At 46.7% G+C, this 24,325-nt stretch overlaps 1 pseudogene and 1 gene segment (V, D, J or C); both read right to left on the bottom strand.

The window, feature by feature from the left end:
* LOC140479581 (Ig kappa chain V region Mem5-like) overlaps positions 1-24,325 on the bottom strand; it is a 483,791-nt pseudogene that overhangs the window by 129,513 nt on the left and 329,953 nt on the right.
* Positions 7,632-24,027, bottom strand: LOC140479579 (Ig kappa chain V region Mem5-like). The segment is given in 4 exon segments: positions 7,632-8,509; positions 23,008-23,039; positions 23,491-23,788; positions 23,975-24,027. Coding segments are annotated over 4 exon segments (708 nt in total).

Below are 24,325 nucleotides of genomic sequence, written 5' to 3'. Positions count from 1 at the left end.
TTTTCCTGAAATCATCTGAATTACAATTTTAACAACCCTCTTGTTCTGGACTCTGGCACTGGAGAAACCAATTTACTTCAACATTGTTCATCATCTCTGGGGAAGAGTCTCGCTGATGTAACCTGTTCTCTCTCATTAACAGTTTCTGATCTGAAGGTGACATGACAGGCTGGATACTGAGAGGGTAGATCCTGTTATCGGACAGCTGAGAACTGGAGGGCCAGTTTAACACAAAGCAGTCTCCCATTGAAAAGGAAGGAGGGGTTTTCTTGCTGAGGGTTGACAGTCTGTGGAATTCTCTTCTCTACATGGGAATGGAGGTTCACTCATGGAGTTGGCTCAAGGTTACAGTAGACAGATTTTTTGATGAACAAGGCAATTAAGGATAATGAGAGGGGGTGGGGAAGCGGAAAGTGCAGGTGAGACCATAAGCAGTGATCTTCTTCATTGGCAGAGCAGCTCCCAAAAGGCCTGCTCCTGATCCTGGGTCCTATGTTCTGGCAGAGGCTGCAGCAATCTTGGACCCCATCTTTCCTTTGTCACTCACTGACAGAAATGTAATTTTAAAATGAAAATTATTTTCTTGAACAAGACCGACTCAACTCCTGTTGAGTCATTTCCTTTGCTGGCTTTTAATTTTAACAGGGTTTTAGAAACACGTCATTTGTCTTATGTTGCAGTGTAGACAGACACAAGGCAGTGAGGCCTCAGAGAACACCGAGAGCTTTCACTCTGCACAACAAGGCTGTCAGCACAAGCATCTGGTGACAGGATTGTAGGGGGTTGAAAAGGAGAGAGTCACGGAGAAAAGAGACCTATAGTTCAAAATAAAACCTCTTCGTATATTCCCACACTCTAATGAATTAATGTTAGAGGATTCGAGACCCAGAACGGTGAGAGTGTGGTGGCTCAGACGCTAAAAGGCAGACAGCAAGGAGCTGCATTAATCCTTCTCATTATTATTTCTGCTTCATCATTGGCGAGCTTCATAATTATTGCCCAGCTCCAGTTGCTTGGACTAAGTTCTTTGCTGAGCCAGATCATGGGGTCATTAAAATGGATCATGTCACAGTGGGGCAGGAGTCACAGACTGGGCTCCCTCGCCGAAAGAACATTTGTGAACATCACATTGATTTTCATGTCTTTTTTTGTTCAGATTCCAGCGCATTCCTTCCCAGATATTACATGGCTCGTCACCGCCCTCTCCAGGACAATTAGGGAAAGGCAACACCCTCCCCATCCCAGGAGAAATCCAGAGAAATGATGTAAAATTAAAATGATCAAACTGCTGAGGCTTGAATTCATCTCTTGAAAGACTGGAGCGTCGGCCAGAAGCAGTGCCATGACATGGGGTGACCCTGGTTTGTCAGACTGAAAGGTGGAGTGTCCTTCGGATTGACACCGGGATCAGGCACAAAATGAATTACACTCAAAGACCGAACAAACGTCTATCAAAGTGTGCCCCCAAACTGCACAGAACAGCACTTGTGGCGACGCGTGCCCGTCTCCATCCTTGCTGTTGCCCTTCCCTAACTGTCCTGGAGAGGGCAGTGGTGAGCCATGAGTGTCTTGAAGAGGATCTGATAGAGGGACAAGGTCATGTCCTCGGCCTGAGCACAACTGCCTGACCTGCTGTGCTTTTCCAGCACTACACATTTCGAGTAAACTATCCCTCAGGCGAATGAGCTGTGGCACATTTGAAAACGTGAGAGTGTTGGAAAGACACCGGCAGCATGGTCAGCCTGCAGAGGGTCAGAAACAGATTTGATGAATGAGCTGATATCCTTCTGAGCTGAAATACAGACTCAGGCTTTCAGAGCCACACAGTTTACATTGTTACTGACCTTGGCCCCATGGGCAATGCTCCTGCTTCAGAGTCAAAATGGTTATTGGATTGAAATCCACCTCAGAAACAAGAGCACAGAACCCAGGCTGAGACTGCGGTGAACTCTTGCACCATGTTATGTATGGGATGTTCATCTAAAGCCCCACCAGCACCACCCAGACCCCAATCCCTCCACCTCAGGGAGCTCGACAAGATCCCATTCTGAAGAGATTCCCTCGGGTATCCTGCTCAATATTCATCTAATGCCACCAAAACAGATTTGTCTCATCATTCATTTGCTGATTTTGGGACCTCAGCATTTTGTCTTGTGAAGGGGATTGCACTGCGCACGCAGCTTTAAACAGCCTGGGACGATTAAAAAAAACTGCATCAACAAGAGTTCTCTCTCCATTATCATGTAAAAGGGGAGCAATGAGCAAGTGAAAATCCAGACTGAATGCAAACACTGAAGCTTCAGCTGAAAGGCTTTTTGCACCATGTTAACCTGCTCCCTGGGCATTTCCTTCCAATGTCCGAGATGGTTATCAGGCTGGGATGGAGGCTTGCAGGAGGCTGGAAGAACACAGCAAGTCAGGCAGAATCTGGAGGTGGAAAAGTCAACATTTCGGGTATAATTCTTCTGCAGAACTGCAAATGAGGGTAGGGGGAGGTGCAAATCAAGGTGGGATCAGTTGTTTAGGTGGGTGGAGGGGAATGGTGGAGTGGTAGGTATTGAATGATGAACACAGGTTTGAAGTGATTGGTCGATGGGAGGAATGAATCCATTTGGTGGCTGGAAGGGAGGGTCTGTAAGTGGAATAGAATGGAGGAGGGGGACAGGAAAGGGAGTCGAAAGTTGGGAAAGGGAGGCTTTTTGATATTGGAGAACTCAATGTTGATTCCTCTGGGTTTAGGCAAAAGATAATTATTTGTTCCTCCAATTTGCAGTCTGATTGCTTGTGGCAATGGAGGAGGCAGAGGATGGTCATGTCAGAGAGGGAATAGGAAGGGGAATTGAAATTGGCATTGACTGGGAGGCCAGGTCAGCCTTTGTGGGCATGGCTGAGATGCTCAGCAAAACTTGCCCTTAGTTTACGTTCGGTCTCACCAATGCAGAGAAGACCACAACGGGTGCACTGGGTACAATAAACTAGGTTGGAGGAGAGGCAGGTGAACCTCTGTCTGACCTGGAAGGACTGGGGTCCTGCATGGAAATGACAGGCGTGGTGTGTCGGCAGGTTTTGCATCTTTTACGGTTGCAGGGGAAAGTACCAGGGTTTTGTTGGGGGAAAAGGTGTGAAGAGTGGTGAAAACCAAGGATTGGCAAAGGGAACAGGTCTTGTGGAAAGCAGAGAGGGGTGGGGAGGGGAAGATGTTCTTGGTGGTGGGGTCTAGCTGGAGTTGGCAGAATTGTTTGAGGATGATACGTTGGATGTGGAGATTGGTGGGGCCTAAGGTGAAGACAAGGGGGAACCCTGTCTTTATTGCATTTTGGAGGGGGGTGTTTAGATTTGGGGAACAGAGAATGGAGGAGGTGCGGTGGAGGGCTGTCTGGATGGCAGAAGTGGGAAAAGAACATTGTTCAAAATAGGTGGACATCTGGGACACTTGGGAGTGGAGCATCTCCTCGTTTGAGCAGATGTGACGGAGATGGAAGAATTGGGAAAACGGGATGGAGTTCTTGCAGGATACTGGCGGGGAGAAGGTGTTGTCCAGGTAGTTGTGTGAGTCTGTGGGTTTACAGTAAATGTGTGTTCCTGTACTGTCACCGGAGATGGAAATGGGGTGGTCAAGAAAGGAGAAGGATTTGTCCAAGACAGACTACGTGAATTTAAGGGCAGGTTGGAAGTTGTTAGCAAAGTCAATGAACTGCTCCAGTTCAGCCTGGGTGCAGGATGCAGCACTGGTGTAGTCACTGATGTAATGGCGGTAGATTTGGGGAACGGTGTCTGTGCATGTACTGGTGAGGTGTTGTTTGATGGAGCCGACAACAAGCAGACACAGCTGGGACCCATGGGTACCCACTGGATTTGGAGGAAATGGGAAGAGTTGAAGAAGGCTGACAGATCACATGGAAATGTTTGGAAAAGATACACAAGGGCACAGTCCAGGCTTGCTGTAAATATCAGCCTTCCTTCTTCATAGGAGCTTCTCTATGGCGGTTTCAAGTACACATCCTCCGTGGAAATATCACAGACTTTACTGAAATGGAATGAACTGAAAGAAGAGAAGGAAATGGGAAGAATTAACCAGACAAGGGTGAGCATCAAGAGAGATGGGAGTGTGTGGGAGATTCCGTGGCATTAAAAAATCCCAAAGGAATTTCACAAGAAAAGCTCAAATCTTTACAAGGATATAACAGGGAGATTACTTACTGACATCAAACAGGTTGAGTGTTAGGGGCCATGTGCCTCTGGTGCCTAACTCTATATGAAACATTACATTCAAGGACAGTTGATGTGTAAATAAAGGGTGACTTGATGATGTGGAGTTATTTCATGATCAATGACCATGGGCATAGATTTAAGGGAAATGGCTGAAGATTAAGAGGGAATATGAGGAAACGCACTTTCGTGCAGAAGGTGGTAGTAATTTGTAACTCGCTTTCTGTAAGAATGGTTGAAGCAGAAGCTCTCCCAGAACATTGAAGTATTTCGATATGCAGCTGTAATGCCAAGGTGTACAGGGCTACAGGCCAAGTGCTGGAACATGGAATTAGAATAGTGAGGTGGTTGTTTGACTGGCTTTGGCTCATTGGGCTGAAGGGTCTTGTTCTTGTAGACCTGTTGTAGATGTCTGACTCTGCCAGGACTCCAGGAATGTGGCTGACCCTTACCTGCCATTTGAAAGGCCCAGCAAGCCACTCAGTTTCAGGGAAGTTAGGGATGGAGAAAAAATGATGGTCTTGCCAGTGACACCCACATCCCAGGAAAGAATAGATGGGCTCAGTGTTAACACCATCACCTGAACCTGCAGGTTTCAAGCCCCACTCCAGACACTGGAGCACTATCCTGAGGCTGGCAAAGGCAAAGACGCCATCTGCTGGATGATCGGTTAAACCACTGCCCTCTCAGGTCGATGTGAATATAAGGGATTTGAGACCATCTCAGGGAAAATCTCCCCAGTGAGCTGACCAATGCTTCTCTGAAACCCAATGGCATTAAAACAGATATAAGAGTAAAATACTGCAAATCTCAAATAAAGCAAGATGCTGGAGAAAGGGAACAGGTACAGCCTCTGTGGGAAGAGAAGGAGTTAACTTTTTGGGTTCAGTGATGTTTTATCGAAAAGGCAGCAAATTTTTATTTATATTTAATGTTATGCTGTTTTATATTATTTTATTTAAATATTGTTGAAAACAAGTTTCCCCACTTGATTGGAACCGCATTCACACACATGCATTCCTCCCACACCGATGCTCAGTAACAGCTCTGTGTACTATTTACAAGATGCACTGCAGAGATTCACCAAAGATCCTGAGACAACAGCTTCCAAACCCATGACCACTTATATTTGGACAAGGGCAGCAGGTACACGGGACCATCACCCCAGCAAGTTCCTCTCCAAGTCATTCACCAGTTTGACTTGGAAATATGAAGCTGTTCCTACATCATCACTGGGTCAGAATCCCTGGAATTCGCTTCCTAAGGACATTGTGGGTCTACCAACAGCACACGGACTGCAGGGGTTCAAGAAGGCAGTTAATCACCACCAGGTCCAGGGCAATTAGACGCGGACAGTAAGAAGCCTGGTACAAGAGTAGGCATGCTTCAGGACCAACAAGTGAGACTGTGATGTTTCAGTTATTCCTGGACATTGGTGTGATCACATCTCAAATACTGAGGGTAGTTTTGGTCTCCCTATTGAAGGAAGAATAATAAATTCATCAGAGGTGGTTCACAGGAATTTTACCCGATTGATCCCTGGAATGAGAGGGCTGTGTGATGACGAAAGACAGGAAAAGGGGAGAAAGTGAATGGGGCGGAGCAGGGTGTTGAGGTAGGGATAGGTTGAGAATGGTAGAGAGTATGACCTGATTAGTCGATGGGAGAGATTAATTTGTATTCATCCCTCCCATCAACCAATCAGATAGTACCCTCTACCTATCTTCACCTATCCCCATCTTACCACCCTGTCCCCACCACTGCCTTTATCTACAGCTCCCCCATCATTCCCCCACCCCCATTCCTGAAGAAGGGTTACAGCCAAAACGTTGACATCTCCACCTCCTGATGCTGCCAGTCTTGCAGTGTTCTCCCAGCCTCCTGCTTGTCAACCTTGGATTCCAGCATTTGCAGTTTGTTTTGTCTCTAATCTCTTCAGGGGCCTGGATGAGAGTGAGGAAATTGGGTTTTGATGGAGCTACCCACATACTCAAGTCAAAAGAAGCAAAGCAAGAAAGGCACGTGGATCGAATACAAGAGAGCAAATTGTGAGGGAAAACCAATTATTACCAGTTTAGCAATTGCAAAGGAGAGAGTGACAACATTGAATTGCTTCTGGTGTCATCCTCTGTGCCCTAACATTTCACAGAGCCAGCTCCACATCCTTCCATTGGCTTTGTCATTGCGAGTCAACAGTTCTCTTCCCACAGCCCTTTTAAAAATATCCTGTTCCAGGGAATCACTGACACAGAAAATATTTCACCTTTTCTGGGAAAGTTGGAGATATGTTGGATGTCAAGGAGCTGTTTCTCAGCCTTCAGGGTCTGACAGAAGGATGTGTGTAGTCTGTGGATTCTGGAGACAGATCACTGAGATATTCCTCACTCCCATCAATACCTGACTTTATTCTGACATCAGTTTCTATTCTTCATTATAAAGTACCCCCACCAGTTTCAGACTAGACATTTCACACCCAGCCCCCATGTCCTCACATTGGAATCAAGAACCAAACTTGCCCCATCTCAGGATTGCCCTCTGAATGTGGTGTCAGTGTGTTAATGTTGTGTTTGAATGAAAGAGCCACGGTGGAATCTGGGACTGAGTCCAAGGGGTTTCTGAGCCACCAGTAGCCTCCCCGCTGTGTGAGGGTGTGTTTGGATAAGATTTCAGTCACATTGGTCCCCACTGATACTAGAGCCATGAAGTGAGATTGCCAGAGCCACATGTGGACTGAGGAACACAACAGTCAGGACAATGAGCTGCTCTGGAATCCACCCTGAGCCCTGGATGATCCTCACTGAGATGTCCCAGGGGCTACAGAGTATGACAGCAGAAAGTGGAACCAGTTTATCATTGACTGTCCTCCCCAGCCGTGACTCCCAGACTCCCCCGGATGGAACATTCTCAGTCTGGCCCCAGGGACGCCCAGGACAATTGCATCTCATTTGAAGAGTAAAGAAAACCCAGGTCTAATTTATGGAATATTTATTTCTCAAATTGTTATTGTTCAATTGTTATTCTGAGTAACAAGGTCCTGCTTGTCATATTCATCAATATAGGGTTCCCAGTGGCTCTGGCTCCCTAACAGTTGATTTGAATTTCTTGGCTTGTGATCTTGCTGTGTCTAAGGGATGGGTGAGCATTGATGGCGAATTTCCATCAGATTATTGTGTTCCCCATTGTCCCCTCCTGCCTTCCTTCTTTTCCCCATTTATTGGGAAAGATTTCTTGAGGTTGTGCATTCCTGCTGAAAGTGCCCTTTCTGGACACAATGGTAGCATTGCCCTCCTGCTCTGGGGACCCCATTGCCCCGTCTATTCTCCCCCTCATTCTCCAGGCCTTGAGGGTGGAGGTTAACACTTCACACAGCTTTCCCTGAGGACTCAGCTCTGGCCATTTCCAAAGCACACACGAGACAGAGACTGAATCATCTTCATCTTTATTCCCTTTTCCAGATTGACTTTGACAGAAAACAGTCAGCAATTAACAGCCCAGACAGAGGAAGCTACACAAATTCACAGCCACAATGGAGCTTGAGGAAAACACTTGTGGAGATTTTCTCAATAACATGAGAATCCTGTCCCTTTGAACAGTGACAAAACCTTAAATTGGAACTGGCGGCTGAGCAGGAAGGAGGTCTGTTTTACTGAAACAGAGATTTCTGAGGTTCACATTGTTTTTGCACAGCTGACAGTCTTTAGCATCTTCGAGAGTTTTTACTTGACATCGCAAGTTTACACTGTCCCCATCAAACACATCCAGGTCAGGGAAAGCATGGGGCTACATAAAGAGTAAAGTTTTCTCTACACTATCCCAATGACCTGCCTTAACCACTGAAGCTCAGAAGTGTCTCCAAGCCAGTCCTGAGAAAGAAGAGAGTTGAAATTCAGTGCTGACAATGACCTTTGTCCTGCCAGCTCAGCCCTGTTCTATTTAAAGTTGTGTCTCCTCTGTGGACTGTCTCGAACACTCTACACACATTCTGATCTCCTGATGCTCTTGCTGAGGGGAGAGGGGAGGGTCACGTGGGTGAGGGCACAGGAGAAGCGAGCATTGGACTCCCAGTCAGACCCAGAGAGGGTCAGCAGGCTGCTGACACTGTAGGTGCTGTCTGAAGCTCGCAGGTAGTTGCTGGTCTGAACCCCGTCCGAAATGACTGCACCGTCCTTCTTCCACTGCACCTGCAGCTCATCGGGATAGAAGTGATTGGCAAGGCACACCAGGGTGGCAGTGCTCTTGGTATTGACCTGCTCTGGCGAGGGAGGCAGCAGGGTCAGCTTGGGCTGAGAGTTGTCACGGCCTGAAAGACAAGAGAAACAATTTTAATCCCTGCCTTTTGAAGGTACTTCAACTCTCTGAACAGTAACTGATAAAACATTTGAACATTTGTATCCAGTACCTAGCATACCTGACAAAAGCACTAGCATTTTAAAAATTGCTTTTTGGGACATGTACGGCACTGGCAGAGCCAGTTGCTGCTCATCCCTAACTGTCCCCGAGAAGATGATGGTGACGCAGCAGAAAGAGAAGGGACAGTCCTGGACCATCATTTAAGGAATGAATGTGGGCAGCTGGAAGGGCTATCAATGTGGGAGCATTTTAGTGACAGTGATCGGAACTCAGTGAGATTGAGAATAAGGATGGAAATGGAGAACCATGGAGCAAGTGTAAAAGCTTTCATTTGGGAGCAACCCATTTTACCAAACTGTGTGGTAATTTGGTAAAAGTGTACTGGAACGATCGACTTGATGGGAGATCAGTGACAGGGCAGTGGGAGGCCTCCAAGGATGAGACAGAGACAGAGATCATTCAGAATCTTTTCCCAAAAGAGTAAGAGTGGCATCCCAAAGAGAGAGTCTCAGCAAAGATGTGAAACTATTGATGTGATATGGAGGCTCTGGTGTTGAATGGGGTGGACATGTTCAGGGGTCACATAACACCAGGTTACAGTCCAACAGGTTTAGTTAAAATCACAAGCTCTTGAAACGCTGCTCCTTCTTCAGGTGAAGTGACTTCAGTGCTGAAGGAACAGTGCTCTGAAAGCTTGAGATTTGAAATAAGCCTGTTAGACTATAACCTGGTGTCGTGTGACTTCTGACCTCAAGTGAAGCCCAGTTAGAGCACAGTGAGAGAACTGTGTGCAGTTCTGGTCACCACATTGCAGTAAGGATGTGATCTCCCTCGAAATGGGGACAGTGGAGGATTTTGTCAGGAATGAGGAGTATTAGCTTTGAGGAATGATTGGTTTGGCTAGGACTGGTTTCTTTGGAACACAGGAGGCTGAGGGGAGATTTGATCGAGGTGTGTAAAATGATGAGGGGCCTGGATAGAGTGTGTAGGAAGGACTGATTTCCACCAGCACAGAGGGCAATAACCATGGGGAGAGATTAAAATGAATTGGGGGCAGGGTTAGAGGGGAGTTGAGGAGTAATTGTTTTCACCCAGTGGCTGGTGGGATCAGGCTGAAAGGGTGAGAGCGGCAGAAACCCTCATCACATTGAAAAAACACTTGGATATTCACTTGAAACACCAAAGCCTCCAGAGCTATGGAGCAAGAGTTGGTATGTGGGGTGGAGTTCGACATCTCTTTAACAAACCTCTGATCACTCACAGCTCAGGAGAACTTTATCTAAGAACACTGGAGCAGAGTTGGATCAGCACACTTCAGGAAGGAGTCACGTTGGGTGTCCATGTAGAAGGTTCGAGATTTTGATTCAAATCTTCCAGCTCAGCACTGGGGTAAGGTCAAAGGTGAGGCTGCAAAGAATCTCAGTGTCCTGGATCAGACAGTGTCATTGCTCTTAATGATCCCATGTTCCCTGGAAGATGGAAGCGTGCATCCAATGGGCAAGGGTCAGGTTCAGGAGACTCCAACCTCAAAGAAAGACTTGTATTTATGTTGCACCTGGCTCCACCTAAGGATGTCGCAGTGGCTCTTTCCACCAGACTGTGCTCAGCAAGATCCCAGAGAGCTGGGTGACAATGAGTCGAGGATCAGGTTTTTAGTGATGCTAATTAGGGAATCAATATTGACCAGGACACCAGGGGAAACAGTCCTGCTGTCTGTCTAATAGAGCCATGGAATGGCATCTCTGATATTTGAAAGGCTCCCAGTGCATCAAAAGAGAGACTTGTATGTCAGACTCTCCCAAAGAATTTACAGAGAGTGAGGGACTTGTCTGAACACTGGTCACTGTTGTAATGCAGAAAACATAATTTGTACACAGCAATATCGCGCAATCGTAAATGAGATTATGAGCATGTTCAGTGATGTTTCAGGGATGAATATTGACCTGAAGTCAACCCAAAGAGAAAGCAAACGGGTTCACTTGCACAGAACGTGAGAAAATGAAAGGCACAGGAGAAGGTGGGATTCGTGGTGAGTGATGGGTTTGATTGTTACCAGAAAATAAAAGGAAGGATCAGAATTTGTGAATGTCGTATTGTCACAAGGCAATACAGAAGTGCAGGGGAACTTGACAGTAGAAATAACTTAAAGTTCGGAATAAGGTAGACAGAGTGATGCCACAAATTGAGGTTCCCAAGGACTTTAAAATCATTAAAGTGACGCAGGGCTCAGGAGAGGTTAATAAAGTTCCCAGAATAATTAATAGGACATAGATTATGGAAAGGGTCAGAAAATTAATTTTAGGCATCTTGAATAAGGGGACAACTATGAAAAGGAGGGCAGTCAATGCAGGACTGAGGGTGTTGTACCTGAATGCAGGGAGTATCCGAAATGAGGTAAATGAGCTTGTAGCGCAGATTGGAATTGGCAGGTGTGATGTTTTGAGTTTCACAGAGATGTGGCTGTAAGGGGTTGAGGGCTGGGAATGAAATCCTCAAGGATGCACATCTAATTGACAGGACATGCTGATGGGCAGATGGGGGTAGGGTTACCGTATTGGTAAGAAATGAAATAAGATCAATCACAAGAAGGGATTTAGAGTTGGAATGCATTCAATCTGTGTGGGTAGAGTTGGGGAGTTGCAAGGGAGAAAGAGCATGATGAGAACTTTGCAAAGCCCCCCTCCCCAGCAGTAGTCAGGATATGAGGAAGAAACTAAATCAGGAGATAGAGAAGGATGTAATAAAGGCCCTGCTACAATAGTCATAAAAGACTTCAATATGTAGGTAGACTGGAAAATTTAAGTTGTTTGGGGATGTCAAGCGAAGGAATTAATGGAATGTCTACGAGATGGTTTTTGGAGCAGCTTGTGGTCGAGTTCACTATGGAACAGGCAATTCTGGATTGGGTGATGTGTAATGAAGCAGACCTGATTAGGGAACTTAGGGTGAAGGAATCCCTTGGGGGCATTGACCGTAATATGACAGCATTCACCTTGCAGTTTGTGACAGAGAATCTGGAGTCAGTTGTACTGGAAATGCAATTAACTTAAGGTAACTACAAAGACATGATGGAGGAGCTGGCCAGAGTTGATAAGAAGGGAAGCTGAGCATAAGAGAGAATGGAGCAGCAATGGCAGGAGTTTCTGGGAGTAATTTGGGAGGCAGAGCAGGAATTCAACCCAAGGAAGAAGAAAGATACTGAGTGGAGGCCGTGGCTGATGAGGGAAGTCAGGGTCAGCATAAAAGCAAAAGAAAAAACATGCAATGTGGTGGAGATTATTGGGAAGCCAGAGGATTGGGAAGCCTTTAAAAACAGCAGAAATTAACTAAAAAAAAGTAAGGGTGAGTGTGTAAATAAAATATAAGGGTAAGCGATCTAGGAACATAAAAGAATGTTGCAAGAGGTTTTCTTTAGATATATGAAAGGCAAGAGGGAGTCAATAATAGAAATTGTACCACTGGAAAAGGCAGAGATAGTACTGGGGAACAAAAAAATGATGGAAAAAGTGCATCGATGCTTTAAATCAGCTTTCACAATGGTGTGACAATGCTGCTCATTTCACAAGGTTGAGTTGTCCTTGGATTTTTTTTCAAGAGGGGTTGTAAAGGCAGAGGTTCCAATTTGTCTGGGTTAGGGACTTTGCTCATGGCTAACAGATACTGCCTAGGGCAACAGTCAGGGAAAAGGCTTTTAGATTTTATATGAAAAACTTGTCCAATAAAAGGATAGTGGCCAGTTCTTCCAGTTTGCTGTTTTTGACAAATAGTCGGTTGGAAGCTCCTGGATAAAGAAAGCTGCTGGTGAGAAAGGTTCCCCAATTCAACATTTTCCAGTGGACTCACTGTCTGAAATTCCTCTCCTGTAAGAACCTCTGTGTTTATATTTACCTTTTTACCAAGGCTGTTGCAGCAAATTGGAACAGCTCTTTGTCAAGTTACATTTTCTCGTCAGTTGGGTTTTCAAATAGTTAAGTTATTCTAAATTCTGTTTTCTTTTGATTGTGTGTAAATAAATTCTCTTTCCCTTCAAGCTGAGCGGTTTGGCCAGTTGTATCAATCCTGGAATATCCAGGTTACATTTGCATAACACAATTCGAAAAGGTAAGGTCTGGACTGCATTCTCAAAATGTTTCGAAGGGTCTGGCCTGGTCCATGACAATGTCATAGAGTCATAGAGTCCGACAGCATGGAGACAGGCCATTTGGACCAAACTGGTCCATGCCAACCAAAATGTCCATTTACGCTAATCCTGCACTTGGCCCAGATCCTTCTGAATCCTTTCCTTTCCTGTATTTGTCCAAATGCCTTTTAAATGTTATTAATGTACCCACCTCAACCACTTCCACTGGCAACTCATTCCAAATGCGAACAACCCTCTGTGTAAAAAGGTTGCCCCTCAGGTTCCCTTTTATTCTTTCCCCTCTGACCTTAAACTGATGCGCTCTCGTCCATATTCGCAAACCCTGGGGAAAAGACTGAGTGAATTCACCCTATCCATGCCTCTCATGATCTTATGAGGTCCTCCCTCAGTCTCCTACACTCGAAAGAAAAATGTACTCTCCCTTTTACCCAAACCATTGAATCCTGGCAACATCCTTGCAAATTTCTTCTGCACTCTTTCCAGTTTAATAACATCCTTCCTGTAACAAGGTGACCAAAACTGAACACAATATTCCAAGTGTGGCTTCACCAATGTCCTGTATAACTGCAACATAACTTCCCAACATCTGTAGTCAATGCCCTGACTGATGAAGGGCACTGCAGAAAACGCTCTCTTCTCTTCTCTATTTACTGTGACTCCATTTTCAGAGAACTGCTTACCTGAATTCTAAGGACCCTCTGTTCCACTATATTCCTTAAGGCGCTATCATTCACCATGAAACTCCTACCTTGCTTTGAATTTCCAAAATACAAGACCTCACATTTATCTGTATTAAACTCTATTTGTTATTTCTCGGCCCAGTTCCCCAGCTGAGCAAGGTCCTGCTGCAATTTCTGATAACTGCCCGCACTGTCCACGATGCTGCTTTTAATGAGTGTCACCAGCAAACTCACTAACCATGCCTTGTACATTCTCATCCAAAACATTGATATAGATAACAAACAGCAATGGGCCCAGCACTGACCCCTGAGGCACTCCACTAGTCACAGGCCTCCAGTACAATAAGGATCCTTCCCCTATTACCCTGTGCTTTCTACTATCAAGCCAATCATGTATCCAATTAGCCAGGCCACCTTGAATTCCATGCAATCTAACCTTCCATAACAGCCTACCATGTGGAACCTTATCAAAGGCCTCACTGAAATCCATATAGACCACGTCTACCATCCTGCCCTCATCAACCTTCCTGGTCAATTCATCAAAGTACCTGAACAAATTTGTGAGGCATATTTGTGAGGCATTTTTGTGAGGCATTTTTTCATTTGAGTGGGAGCAGCGGCCGAGGAAAAACGAACCCGGGAGACTACAGCTAAGGTAAGACAGTTTGTTTCAAAATTACTTACCTGTAGCGGGCAGCGGTTTTTTTTTTCTCTTCACAAAAAGAGCGGGAGCAGCAGAGGAAGTGACGGTAAACAGAGGGGCAGCCGGGAAGGAGAACGGTGAGTATAAATACTCCCCCTTTAATTCACCAACGGTCATTTGAGTGGGAGCAGCGGCCGAGGAAAAACGAACCCGGGAGACTACAGCTAAGGTAAGACAGTTTGTTTCAAAATTACTTACCTGTAGCGGGCAGCGGAAGTCAGGTTGGAGCGCATAGCTGGGCGGGAAGGCAAGTGATTAGTATTTGAGTGGGTGTGTTCTAGACCCCAGGTCCTACTTCCGTAGGGCCTCCCTCCCACCCTCCTCCTCTAACCTAACTTTAAAGTCCACAGGTTATTGACTCAGTGTTCTTGTTTTTGGAGACAGTGTACAGTCATGGCAGCACAGGCAGTGGAATGTTCCTCCTGCAGGATGTTTGAGGTAGGGGTGACCACCGATACTCCTGCCGACTTCGTGTGCAGGAAATGCAGTCAGATCCTGATCCTCACCGAACGAGTTAGGGAACTGGAACTGGAACTGGATGAGCTGAGGATTATTCGAGAGGCTGAGAGGGTGATCGATAGAAGCTACAGGGACATAGTTACGCCAGAGAACAGAGGTAGCTGGGTAACAGTTAGAGGTGGGAAGGGGAAGAAACAGGCAGTGCAGGGTTCCCCTGTAGTCGTTCCCCTAAAAAATAAGTATGCAGCTTTGGAAACTGTTGGGGGGGACAGCCTTGCAGGTGTAAGCTGCAGTGAAGGGGTCTGTGGCTCTGAGATTCAGAAGGGAAAGGGGGAGAAGAAGAGAGCGCTAGTTATAGGGGACTCTCTAGTTAGAGGGACGGACAGGCGGTTCTGTGGACATGGGCGAGACTCTCGGATGGTTTGTTGCCTCCCGGGTGCTAGGGTCCGAGACGTCTCGGACCGTGTCTTCAGAATCCTTAAGGGGGAGGGTGTGCAGCCAGAAGTCGTGGTACACATTGGCACCAACGACATAGGTAGGAAGAGGGGCGGGGAGGTCATTCAAGAGCTCAAGGAGTTAGGCTGGAAGCTAAAGGCTAGGACAGACAGAGTCGTCATCTCTGGGTTGTTGCCGGTGCCACGTGACAGAGAGGCAAAGAATAGGGAGCGAGTGCAGTTGAACACGTGGCTGCAAGGATGGTGTAGGAGGGAGGGCTTCAGATATTTGGACAATTGGACTGCATTCTGGGGAAGGTGGGACCTGTATAAACAGGACGGGTTGCACCTGAACCAGAAGGGCACCAATATCCTGGGGGGTAGGTTTGCTAGCACTCTTCGGGGGGGTTTAAACTAATTTGGCAGGGGGATGGGATCTGGACTTGTAGTCCAGCAAGTAAGCTAGCTGTGTGTCAGGATGTCCAAGACTGTAGGGAGGCTGTGGAGAAGGTAGCACTGACAGGGACTACTTACAGACACAGAGATGGGCTCAAGTGCGTATACTTCAATGCAAGGAGTATCAGAAATAAGGTGGGTGAACTTAAGGCATGGATCGGTACCTGGGACTACGATGTTGTAGCCATCACGGAAACATGGATAGATGAGGGACAGGAATGGCTGTTGGAGGTTCCTGGTTACAGATGTTTCAGTAAGATTAGGGAGGGTGGTAAAAAAGGAGGGGGGGTGGCATTGCTAATTAGAAATGGTATAACGGTTGCAGAAAGGAAGTTTGAGGGGGATCTGCCTCTGGAGGTAGTATGGGCTGAAGTCAGAAATAGGAAAGGTGCAGTCACCTTGTTGGGTGTTTATTATAGGCCCCCCAATAGCAGCAGAGATGTGGAGAAACAGATTGGGAAACAGATTTTGGAAAGGTGCAGAAGCCACAGGGTCGTAGTCATGGGCGACTTCAACTTCCCAAATATTGATTGGAAGCTCTTTAGATCAAGTAGATTGGATGGGGCGGTGTTTGTGCAGTGTGTCCAGGAAGCTTTTCTAACGCAGTATGTAGATTGTCCAACCAGAGGGGAGGCCATATTGGATTTGGTACTCGGTAACGAACCGGGACAAGTGGTGGGCTTGTTAGTGGGTGAACATTTTGGTGATGGCGACCACAATTCTGTGACTTTCACCTTGGTTATGGAGAGAGATAGGTGCGCACAACAAGGAAGTTTCTACAATTGGGGGAAGGGAAATTACGATGCTGTAAGACAGGATTTGAGGAGCATACGTTGGGAGCATAGGCTGTCAGGGAAGGATGTGGTGGAAATGTGGGACTTTTTCAAGGAGCAGATACGACGTGGCCTTGATATGTATGTACCGATCAGGCAGGAAAGAAATGGTCGTGTGAGGGAGCCTTGGTTGACGAGGGAGGTTGAATGTCTAGTAAAGAGGAAGAAGGAGGCTTACATAAGGTTGAGGAAACAAGGTTCAGACAGAGCAGTGGAGGGATACAGGATAGCCAGAAGGGACCTGAAGAAAGGGATTAGGAGAGCTAAGAGAGGGCATGAAAAATCCCTGGCGGATAGGATCAAGGATAACCCCAAGGCATTCTATGCGTATGTGAGAAACCTGAGAATGACGAGAACGAGGGTAGGTCCGATCAAGGACAGTGGTGGGAGACTGTGTATTGAGTCGGAAGAGATAGGAGAGGTCTTGAACAAGTACTTCTCTTCAGTATTTACGAACGAGAGGGACTGTATTGTTGAAGAGGAGAGTGTGAAACAGACTGATAAGCTAGAAGAGATATCTGTTAGGAAGGAAGATGTGTTGGACATTTTGAACAACTTGAGGATAGACAAGTCCCCCGGGCCTGACGGGATATATCCTAGGATTATGTGGGAAGCAAGAGAGGAAATTGCAGTACCGTTGGCAATGATCTTCTCGTCTTCACTGGCAACGGGGGTGGTACCAGGGGACTGGAGAGTAGCAAATGTTGTGCCCCTGTTCAAAAAAGGGAATAGGGATAACCCCGGGAATTACAGGCCAGTTAGTCTTACTTCTGTGGTAGGCAAAGTAATGGAAAGGGTACTGAGGGATAGGATTTACGAGTATCTGGAACGGCACTGCTTGATTAGGGACAGCCAGCACGGATTTGTGAAGGGTAGGTCTTGCCTTACAAGTCTTATTGAATTCTTCGAGGAGGTGACCAAGCATGTGGATGAGGGTAGAGCAGTGGATGTAGTGTACATGGATTTTAGTAAGGCATTTGATAAGGTTCCCCATGGTAGGCTTATGCGGAAAGTCAGGAGGCATGGGATAGAGGGAAATTTGGCCAATTGGATAGAAAACTGGCTAACCGGTCGAAGGCAGAGAGTGGTCGTAGATGGTAAATTTTCAGCATGGAGTCCAGTTACAAGTGGAGTTCCGCAGGGATCAGTTCTGGGTCCTCTGCTGTTTGTAATTTTTATTAATGACTTAGATGAGGGAGTCGAAGGGTGGGTCAGTAAATTTGCAGATGATACAAAGATAGGTGGAGTTGTGGACAGTGAGGAGGGCTGTTGTCGGCTGCAGAGGGACTTAGATAAGATGCAGAGCTGGGCTGAGGAGTGGCAGATGGAGTTCAACCCTGCCAAGTGTGAAGTTGTCCATTTTGGAAGAACAAATAAGAATGCGGAATACAGGGTTAATGGTAGGGTTCTTGGCCAGGTGGAGGAACAGAGGGATCTTGGGGTCTATGTACATAGATCTTTGAAGGTTGCCACTCAGGTGGATAGAGTTTGTAAGAAGGCCTATGGAGTATTATCGTTCATTAGCAGAGGGATTGAATTCAAGAGTCGTGAGGTGATGTTGCAGCTGTACAGGACTTTGGTTAGGCCACATTTGGAGTACTGTGTGCAGTTCTGGTCGCCTCACTTTAGGAAAGATGTGGAAGCTTTGGAGAGGGTGCAGAGAAGATTTACCAGGATGTTGCCTGGAATGGAGAGTAGGTCGTACGAGGATAGGTTGAGAGTTCTCGGCCTTTTCTCGTTGGAACGGCGAAGGATGAGGGGTGACTTGATAGAGGTTTATAAGATGATCAGAGGAATAGATAGAGTAGACAGTCAGAAACTTTTTCCCCGGGTACAACAGAGTGTTACAAGGGGACATAAATTTAAGGTGAAGGGTGGATGGTATAGGGGAGATGTCAGGGGTGGGTTCTTCACCCAGAGAGTGGTGGGGGCATGGAATGCGCTGCCCGTGGGAGTGGTAGAGTCAGATTCATTGGCGACCTTTAAGCGGCATTTGGATAGGTACATGGATGGGTGCTTAATCTAGGATAGAAGTTCGGCACAACATCGTGGGCCGAAGGGCCTGTTCTGTGCTGTATTGTTCTATGTTCTATGTTCTATATTCTCCCATTCACAAAGTCATGCTGACAACTCCTAATCAAATCCACTCTTTCCAAATGCATGTGTATCTTATCTTATCAAACAACTTACCCACCACAAATGTGAAGCGTATAATTCCCAGGCTTTTGTTTTGCAGCCCTTTTTGAACAATGGCACAGTCTTCGCTGTCCTCCAGTCTTCTGGGACCTCACCTGGGGCTAACCATGATACTAAAATATCAGCCAGCACACCTGACCTTCAAGAGATTTGGGAGCAGAAGTGAGTGGAGAGGGCATCACTAAGGTGGAGGGGTTGAGGCAGCTGAAAGGTCTGAAGGTGGATAAATCATTCAGACCCGATGGACTACACCCCAGAGTTCTGATGGAGATAGCTAAGGTAATTGTAGGGCCATTGGCTGTGATCTTTCAGAAATCACTGGAGTCAGGGGTGGTCCCAGAAGACTGGAAAATAGTGAATGTAACGTCCCTGTTTAAGAAAGGAGGGAGGCAGAGATGGGACATTATAAGCTGGTTAGCCTGACCTCGGTCATTGGTAAGATTTTAGAGGTCTACGTAAGGGTGAGATTGCAGGTATATGGAATCTCACCCTTAAACCTGGTAAAATTGCAGCCCGGTAAAATTGGGCTGAGTCAGCACAGCTTCATCAAAGGGAGGCATGCCTGACAAATCTGTTAGAAATCTTTGAGGAGGTAACAAGTGCATTAGACAAAGGACAGCCAGTGGATGTGATCCATTTGGATTTCCACAAGACCTTTGACAGGGTACAATAAAGGAGACTGCTAAGTCAAATCAGAGCCCATGTTGCGGTGGGTAGAGGATGGTTGACCGGCACAAAGGCAAGAGAAGGACAAAGGGATTTTTTCTGGATGGCAGTTGGTGCTTTGTGGCGATCCGCAGGGATCTTTGTTGGGACCACAGCTATTCACATTATCTATTAACAATCTGGATAAGGAACTGAAGATATTGTTCATATGTTTGTAGCTGACACAAAACTTGGTGAAAGGACAGGTGGAGTTGAGGAAAAGGGGAGATTGCAGAAGGACTTGGTCAGGCTAGGAGAATGTGCAAAGAAGTGGCAGGTGGAGTACAATGCGGGAACTTGTGAGGCTAGATACTTTGGTGGGAAGAGTGGAGGCACAGACTGTTTTCTAAGTGAGGAAAGATTTTAGAAATCTGAAGCACAAAGAGAATTGGGAGTCCTTGCTCAGGTTTCTCTGAAGGTTAACGTGCAGGTTCACCATTGGCAGTTTGAAAGGCAATTACAATGTTAGCATTAACTTTAACGTCAGAGGTGTACTGCTGAGTTTTTATAAGTCTCTAATCAGAACACATTTGGAATTTTGGACTCCTTATTAAGGAAGGATGTGCTGTCATTGGAGAGGGTCCAGAGCAAAAAGTGAGAAAGAATAAGAATGATCCTGGGAATGAAGGGGGTGTCATATAAAGAGTGGTTGAGGATTCTGGATCTGTATACAATTGTGTTTAGAAAGATGAGGGGGGAATCTTATTGAAACTACAGAATATTGAGAGGCCTGGAGAACATGGAGAAGGTGTTTCCACGAGTAGAAGAAACTAGGGCCCGAAGGCACAGCCTCAGAGTGAAGAATGATCCGTCAGAACTGAGATAAGGAGGCATTTCTTCAGCCAGAGGGTGGTGAATCTGCAGAACTCATTGTCACAGAGGTCTATGGAGGCCAAGATGTTGAGAGTATTTAAAACAGAGACAGATACGTTCTTGATCAGTGAGGAGATTAAAAGTTAAAAGGAGAATGCAGGAGAATGGGCTTGAGGAACACATCACACAAGATCAAATGGCAGAGCAGACTCTATTCTGACTGGCCCAATTCTGCTCCTATATCTGAAGTATTTTGGGTTCATGTAGAGATTCCTTGAAACCCTGGAAAACTGGAAGTACGGTCACTTAGTGGTTAGCCCTGCTGCCTCACAGTGCTATGGACCCAGGTTTGATTGTAGCCTCGGGCGACTGTCTGTGTGGAGTTTGCACATTCTCCCTGTGACTGCGTGGGTTTCCTCTGGGTGCTCTGGTTTCCTCCCACAGTCCAAAGCTGTGCAGGTTCGGTGAATTGGCCGTGCTAAATTGCCCATAGTGTAGGTCAGGTACATTAGTCAGGAGTAAATGTAGGTTAAAAAGGTAGGGGATTGGGTCTGGGTTGGTTACCTATCGGAGGGTCAGTGTGGACTTGTTGGACCAAATGGCCTGGTTCCATACTGCAGGAATTCTATGATTCTATGGACATTGAAAGTACTGGATTGTGAGCGCTGCTGTTGCTGTTTCTCAAAAGTACTTTGACAAAAGATAATCAGGGAGTGGTGAGAGTGTGCATCAGGTTGCATGAGGGAACTGCTTGTCCTGCTTCCTGGAATACCATGAGCACAAGAAGTGTGGTCAGTGACAGTAGTTGGAACTCTGGGTTTCGGAGCTTGAGCAGCAGCTGGTGTCAGTGCGGAGAGTCCGTGAGGCTGAGAGCTCCATGGAGAGCACGTTTCTAGATGTGGTCACTCTGCAGCTTCAGAGTATACAGGGAGAGAGGGAATGGGGGAGCAGCAGACCGTCCAAAAGGACTAGGCAGCTAGTACAGAAATCCCCTGAGTGCATCCCACTCTCCAACCAGGATTCAGTTTGGAATCCTGATCAGAATGATGGTTCATCTGGGGAGTGCAGCCAGAGCCAAGTCCCTGGCACCATGGGCGGCTCAGTTGTACAGGGTGGGGTGGGGGTGCGGGGGGCACAACGAAGACTGGAAGAGCGATAGTGAGAGGAGATTCAAGAGTGAGGGCAATCGATAGGTGTTTCTGCAGCTGCAGATGGGAATCCAGGATGGTGTGTTGTCATCCCAGGGTCAAGGATGTCACTGAGCAGCTGCAGAGCACCCTGAGGGGAGAGGGGGAACAGGCAGCAGTGGTGGTCCACATCAGTCCCAGTGACAGAAGGAGAAAAGGGATGTAGTCCTGCAGTCAGAATGTAGGGAGTTCCAGAGGGAATTAGCAGCAGGAGCTCAAAAGTAGGAATCTCCAAGATTACAGGAGCAGGAGAATCGAAATTTCGGGCATGTGCCCTTCTTCAGGAATGCCCAAAACGTCGATTCTCCTGCTCCTTGGATGCTGCCTGACCTGCTGCACTTTTCCAGCAACACATTATCAGCTCTGATCTACAGCATCTGCAGTCCTCACTTTCTTCTCCATCTCCAAGATTACCCCCAGTGCCCCACGCAACTGAGACGAGAAAGAGGAGGATAGCACAGGTGACGGTGGAACTGAAAAGACAGTCCAGGAGGTAGAGCTTTTGATTATTTTAACACTGGGACTGGCTTTGGGGGGAGATGGACATGTACAGACCAGACGGGTTGCTCCTGAACAGATCTGGGACTGAGCTCCTTTGGGGTGATTTACTAGTGCTGTTGGAGAGGGTTTAAACTATCTTGGCTGGCCTGTGGGATCCAGGAGGTCATACCAGAGAGGAACACAGAGGTGCACAGAATCCTGGGAGAGATAGATAGCACCAGAATAAGGAATGGAACTTCTTATCCAGTTTCAGAGTGAGGGAGAGAGAGTAATAAATTCTAAATCAGGGTCATTGTGTAAGGATGAGACTGCATGGAATGTTGGGAATAAGACTGGGAAGGTACAGCCACAGAGTGTTATGTGGAAATCTGATGTGTGTCTCTCACATAGGAAGATAAGATAATAAGAACATTAGAAATAGGAGCAGGAGTGGGCTATCTGACCCATTGAGGATGAGGGATGTTAGTTATGAAGATAGACTGAAGAAGTTGGGACTGTCTTCCTCAGAGAAGAGAAGGCGGAGAGGAGATTTGATTGAGAAATTCAAAATCAGGAGGGGTCTGAACAGAGTAAACCAGGAGAAAATGTTCCCACCTGAGAAAGAATTGAGAGGGAGAGGCCATGGATTGAAAATAATTGGTAAAAGAAGCAAAAGTGAGCTGAGGGGAAAACATTTTCAGCCAGTGGGTGGTTAAGGTGTGGAATGCACTGCCCGAGAGTGTGGTGGAGGCAGCTTCAATTGAAACATTCCAAAGGGAATGAGACTGTTATTTGAAAAGGAACAATGTGCAGGGTGACAGGGAGAAGGCAGGAGAACGACACTCATTTGGAGAGCCAGTACAGACAGGATGGGCGGAACGGCCTCCGTGTGCACTGTTACAATTCTGTCACTGTGTGATTGAGCAGAGTTAAAGCTGGGGGAGGTGGGAGCTCGGTCTCTCACTGTGCTGCTGCTGCTGCTGCTGCTGCTGAGGTCAGTGAGATCAGAGACTGGGACAGGGAGCCAGAGCTCACATCAAACTCTGCCCGTGTCTGTCACACTGAGACTGGCAGGAGGCTACTCACTGATTTCACTCCATGCTGCAGAAATGGGACCACAGGCTGCAAATGGACAGAGCTCCTCCACACGGTGAGTAAAACTGACTGACTTATATCTTGCTGCTTAAAGGGGGCAATGGAACTACAGAAATACAGCTGGACACCCTGTTAGACACAGTGCTCCTCAATCAACCATTTCATTCGCTACAGCTCCCCACTAACACCTTCAACAATTCAGCATTTGTGTTTTAGAAAGTTTCAGTATTGAAAGGGTTATTAACAGAGGATTGAGGTTTACTTACTCAGTCTGAGCTTGGTTCCTTTACCGAACGTAAGCCACAGTGAGAGCTCCCAGTGCAGAGGCTGTACAAAAACCTCAGCTCTCTGCTTCCCTCTCTCACTCTCAACCTCTCCCTATCTCTCAGTCTGTTGATCACTCTCACCCTCTTTTTGTGTCTTTCTGTCTGTGCCTCTGAGTTGTGAACTTTATTTTTCGTTGTTAATTCTTGCAGCTGTTCTTCACATGTGGCCATGGAGTGGAAGAGGGAAACATGAGGCCTTTAGAGAGCGTTGAGACACCACAGGGACTGGAGTGTGTAGCAGACAGTGACCATTCCAGCATGGGGTAATTTGTTCAGTTTCATTTAGATCTAACTGTGGGATATGTCAGTTCAGGCGGTGGGACTGTGTGTCCATTATTATGCATTTTATATAACTATGGATGTGTCAGTACAGGAGGTGATTCTGTGTGCTTTGAGGTTTTTGTATGACTCTGTATCATTGTGTAGGGGGAGCTGCTATACTGCTGACAGTAATAGTCAGCGACATCCTCATTCTGAACGTTGCTGATTGTCAGGGTGAAACGGGTCCCTGATTGACTGCCGGTGAATCGATTGGAGACTCCTGTGAATCGAGTTGTTGCATCATAGATCAGGAGAGAGGGTTTCTGACCTTCTCGTTGCTGGTACCAGCTAACCCACTTGCTAACAGATTGACTGGCCGTACAGGTGATGGTTGCAGTCTGGCCCAGTCCCACTGACAGCACCGGGGGAGACTGGGTCATGATGATGTCCCCACTGATACCTGAGGGGTCAGAGAGAAACACAGTGAAGTCAGAACTGTCACAGAAAGAGCCTGTTAAATGAGAGATTGTTGGAGAGACTGAGCTTTCCTCTGGTTTCAGCATTTTCCCTTCAATCACAAGTCAGTGGAATTGAAGAGAAATGGAGAGCAGCTAAAGATTCAAGGTGGAAGGAGAGAGATTTGTACCTGTGACACAGAATACCAGGGGCCAGATCAGCTGGATGTGTGAAATCATGGTGTGTGCTCCTGTCCCTGTGCCTGGTTCCTGATAAACTCTCCCTTCACTGGGCTCTGCTTTATAAAGCTGCTGCCTGTGAGAGTCTGACTGGGTGTTCCTCAGTATGTAAATGGCATCAGGCAGGGAGAGCCACGTCAGCCCCTCACACTTCCTCTTCTCTCTCTCTCTCTCTCTCTTTCTCTTTGTCTCAGAGAGTCATTGATGTGAACATCACTGAATGAGGCCATTTGGCCCATTGCGTCTGTGCTGGTAAACAAAGATCTGATGACACTAATCCCATCCTCCAGCTCTTGGCCCAT

The sequence above is a fragment of the Chiloscyllium punctatum genome, chromosome 7, assembly GCF_047496795.1.
Source record: "Chiloscyllium punctatum isolate Juve2018m chromosome 7, sChiPun1.3, whole genome shotgun sequence".
In the NCBI taxonomy this organism is placed as follows: Eukaryota; Metazoa; Chordata; class Chondrichthyes; order Orectolobiformes; family Hemiscylliidae; genus Chiloscyllium; species Chiloscyllium punctatum.
Note: the sequence above shows the minus strand (reverse complement) of the source record. Positions and strands in the feature narration are given on the sequence as shown.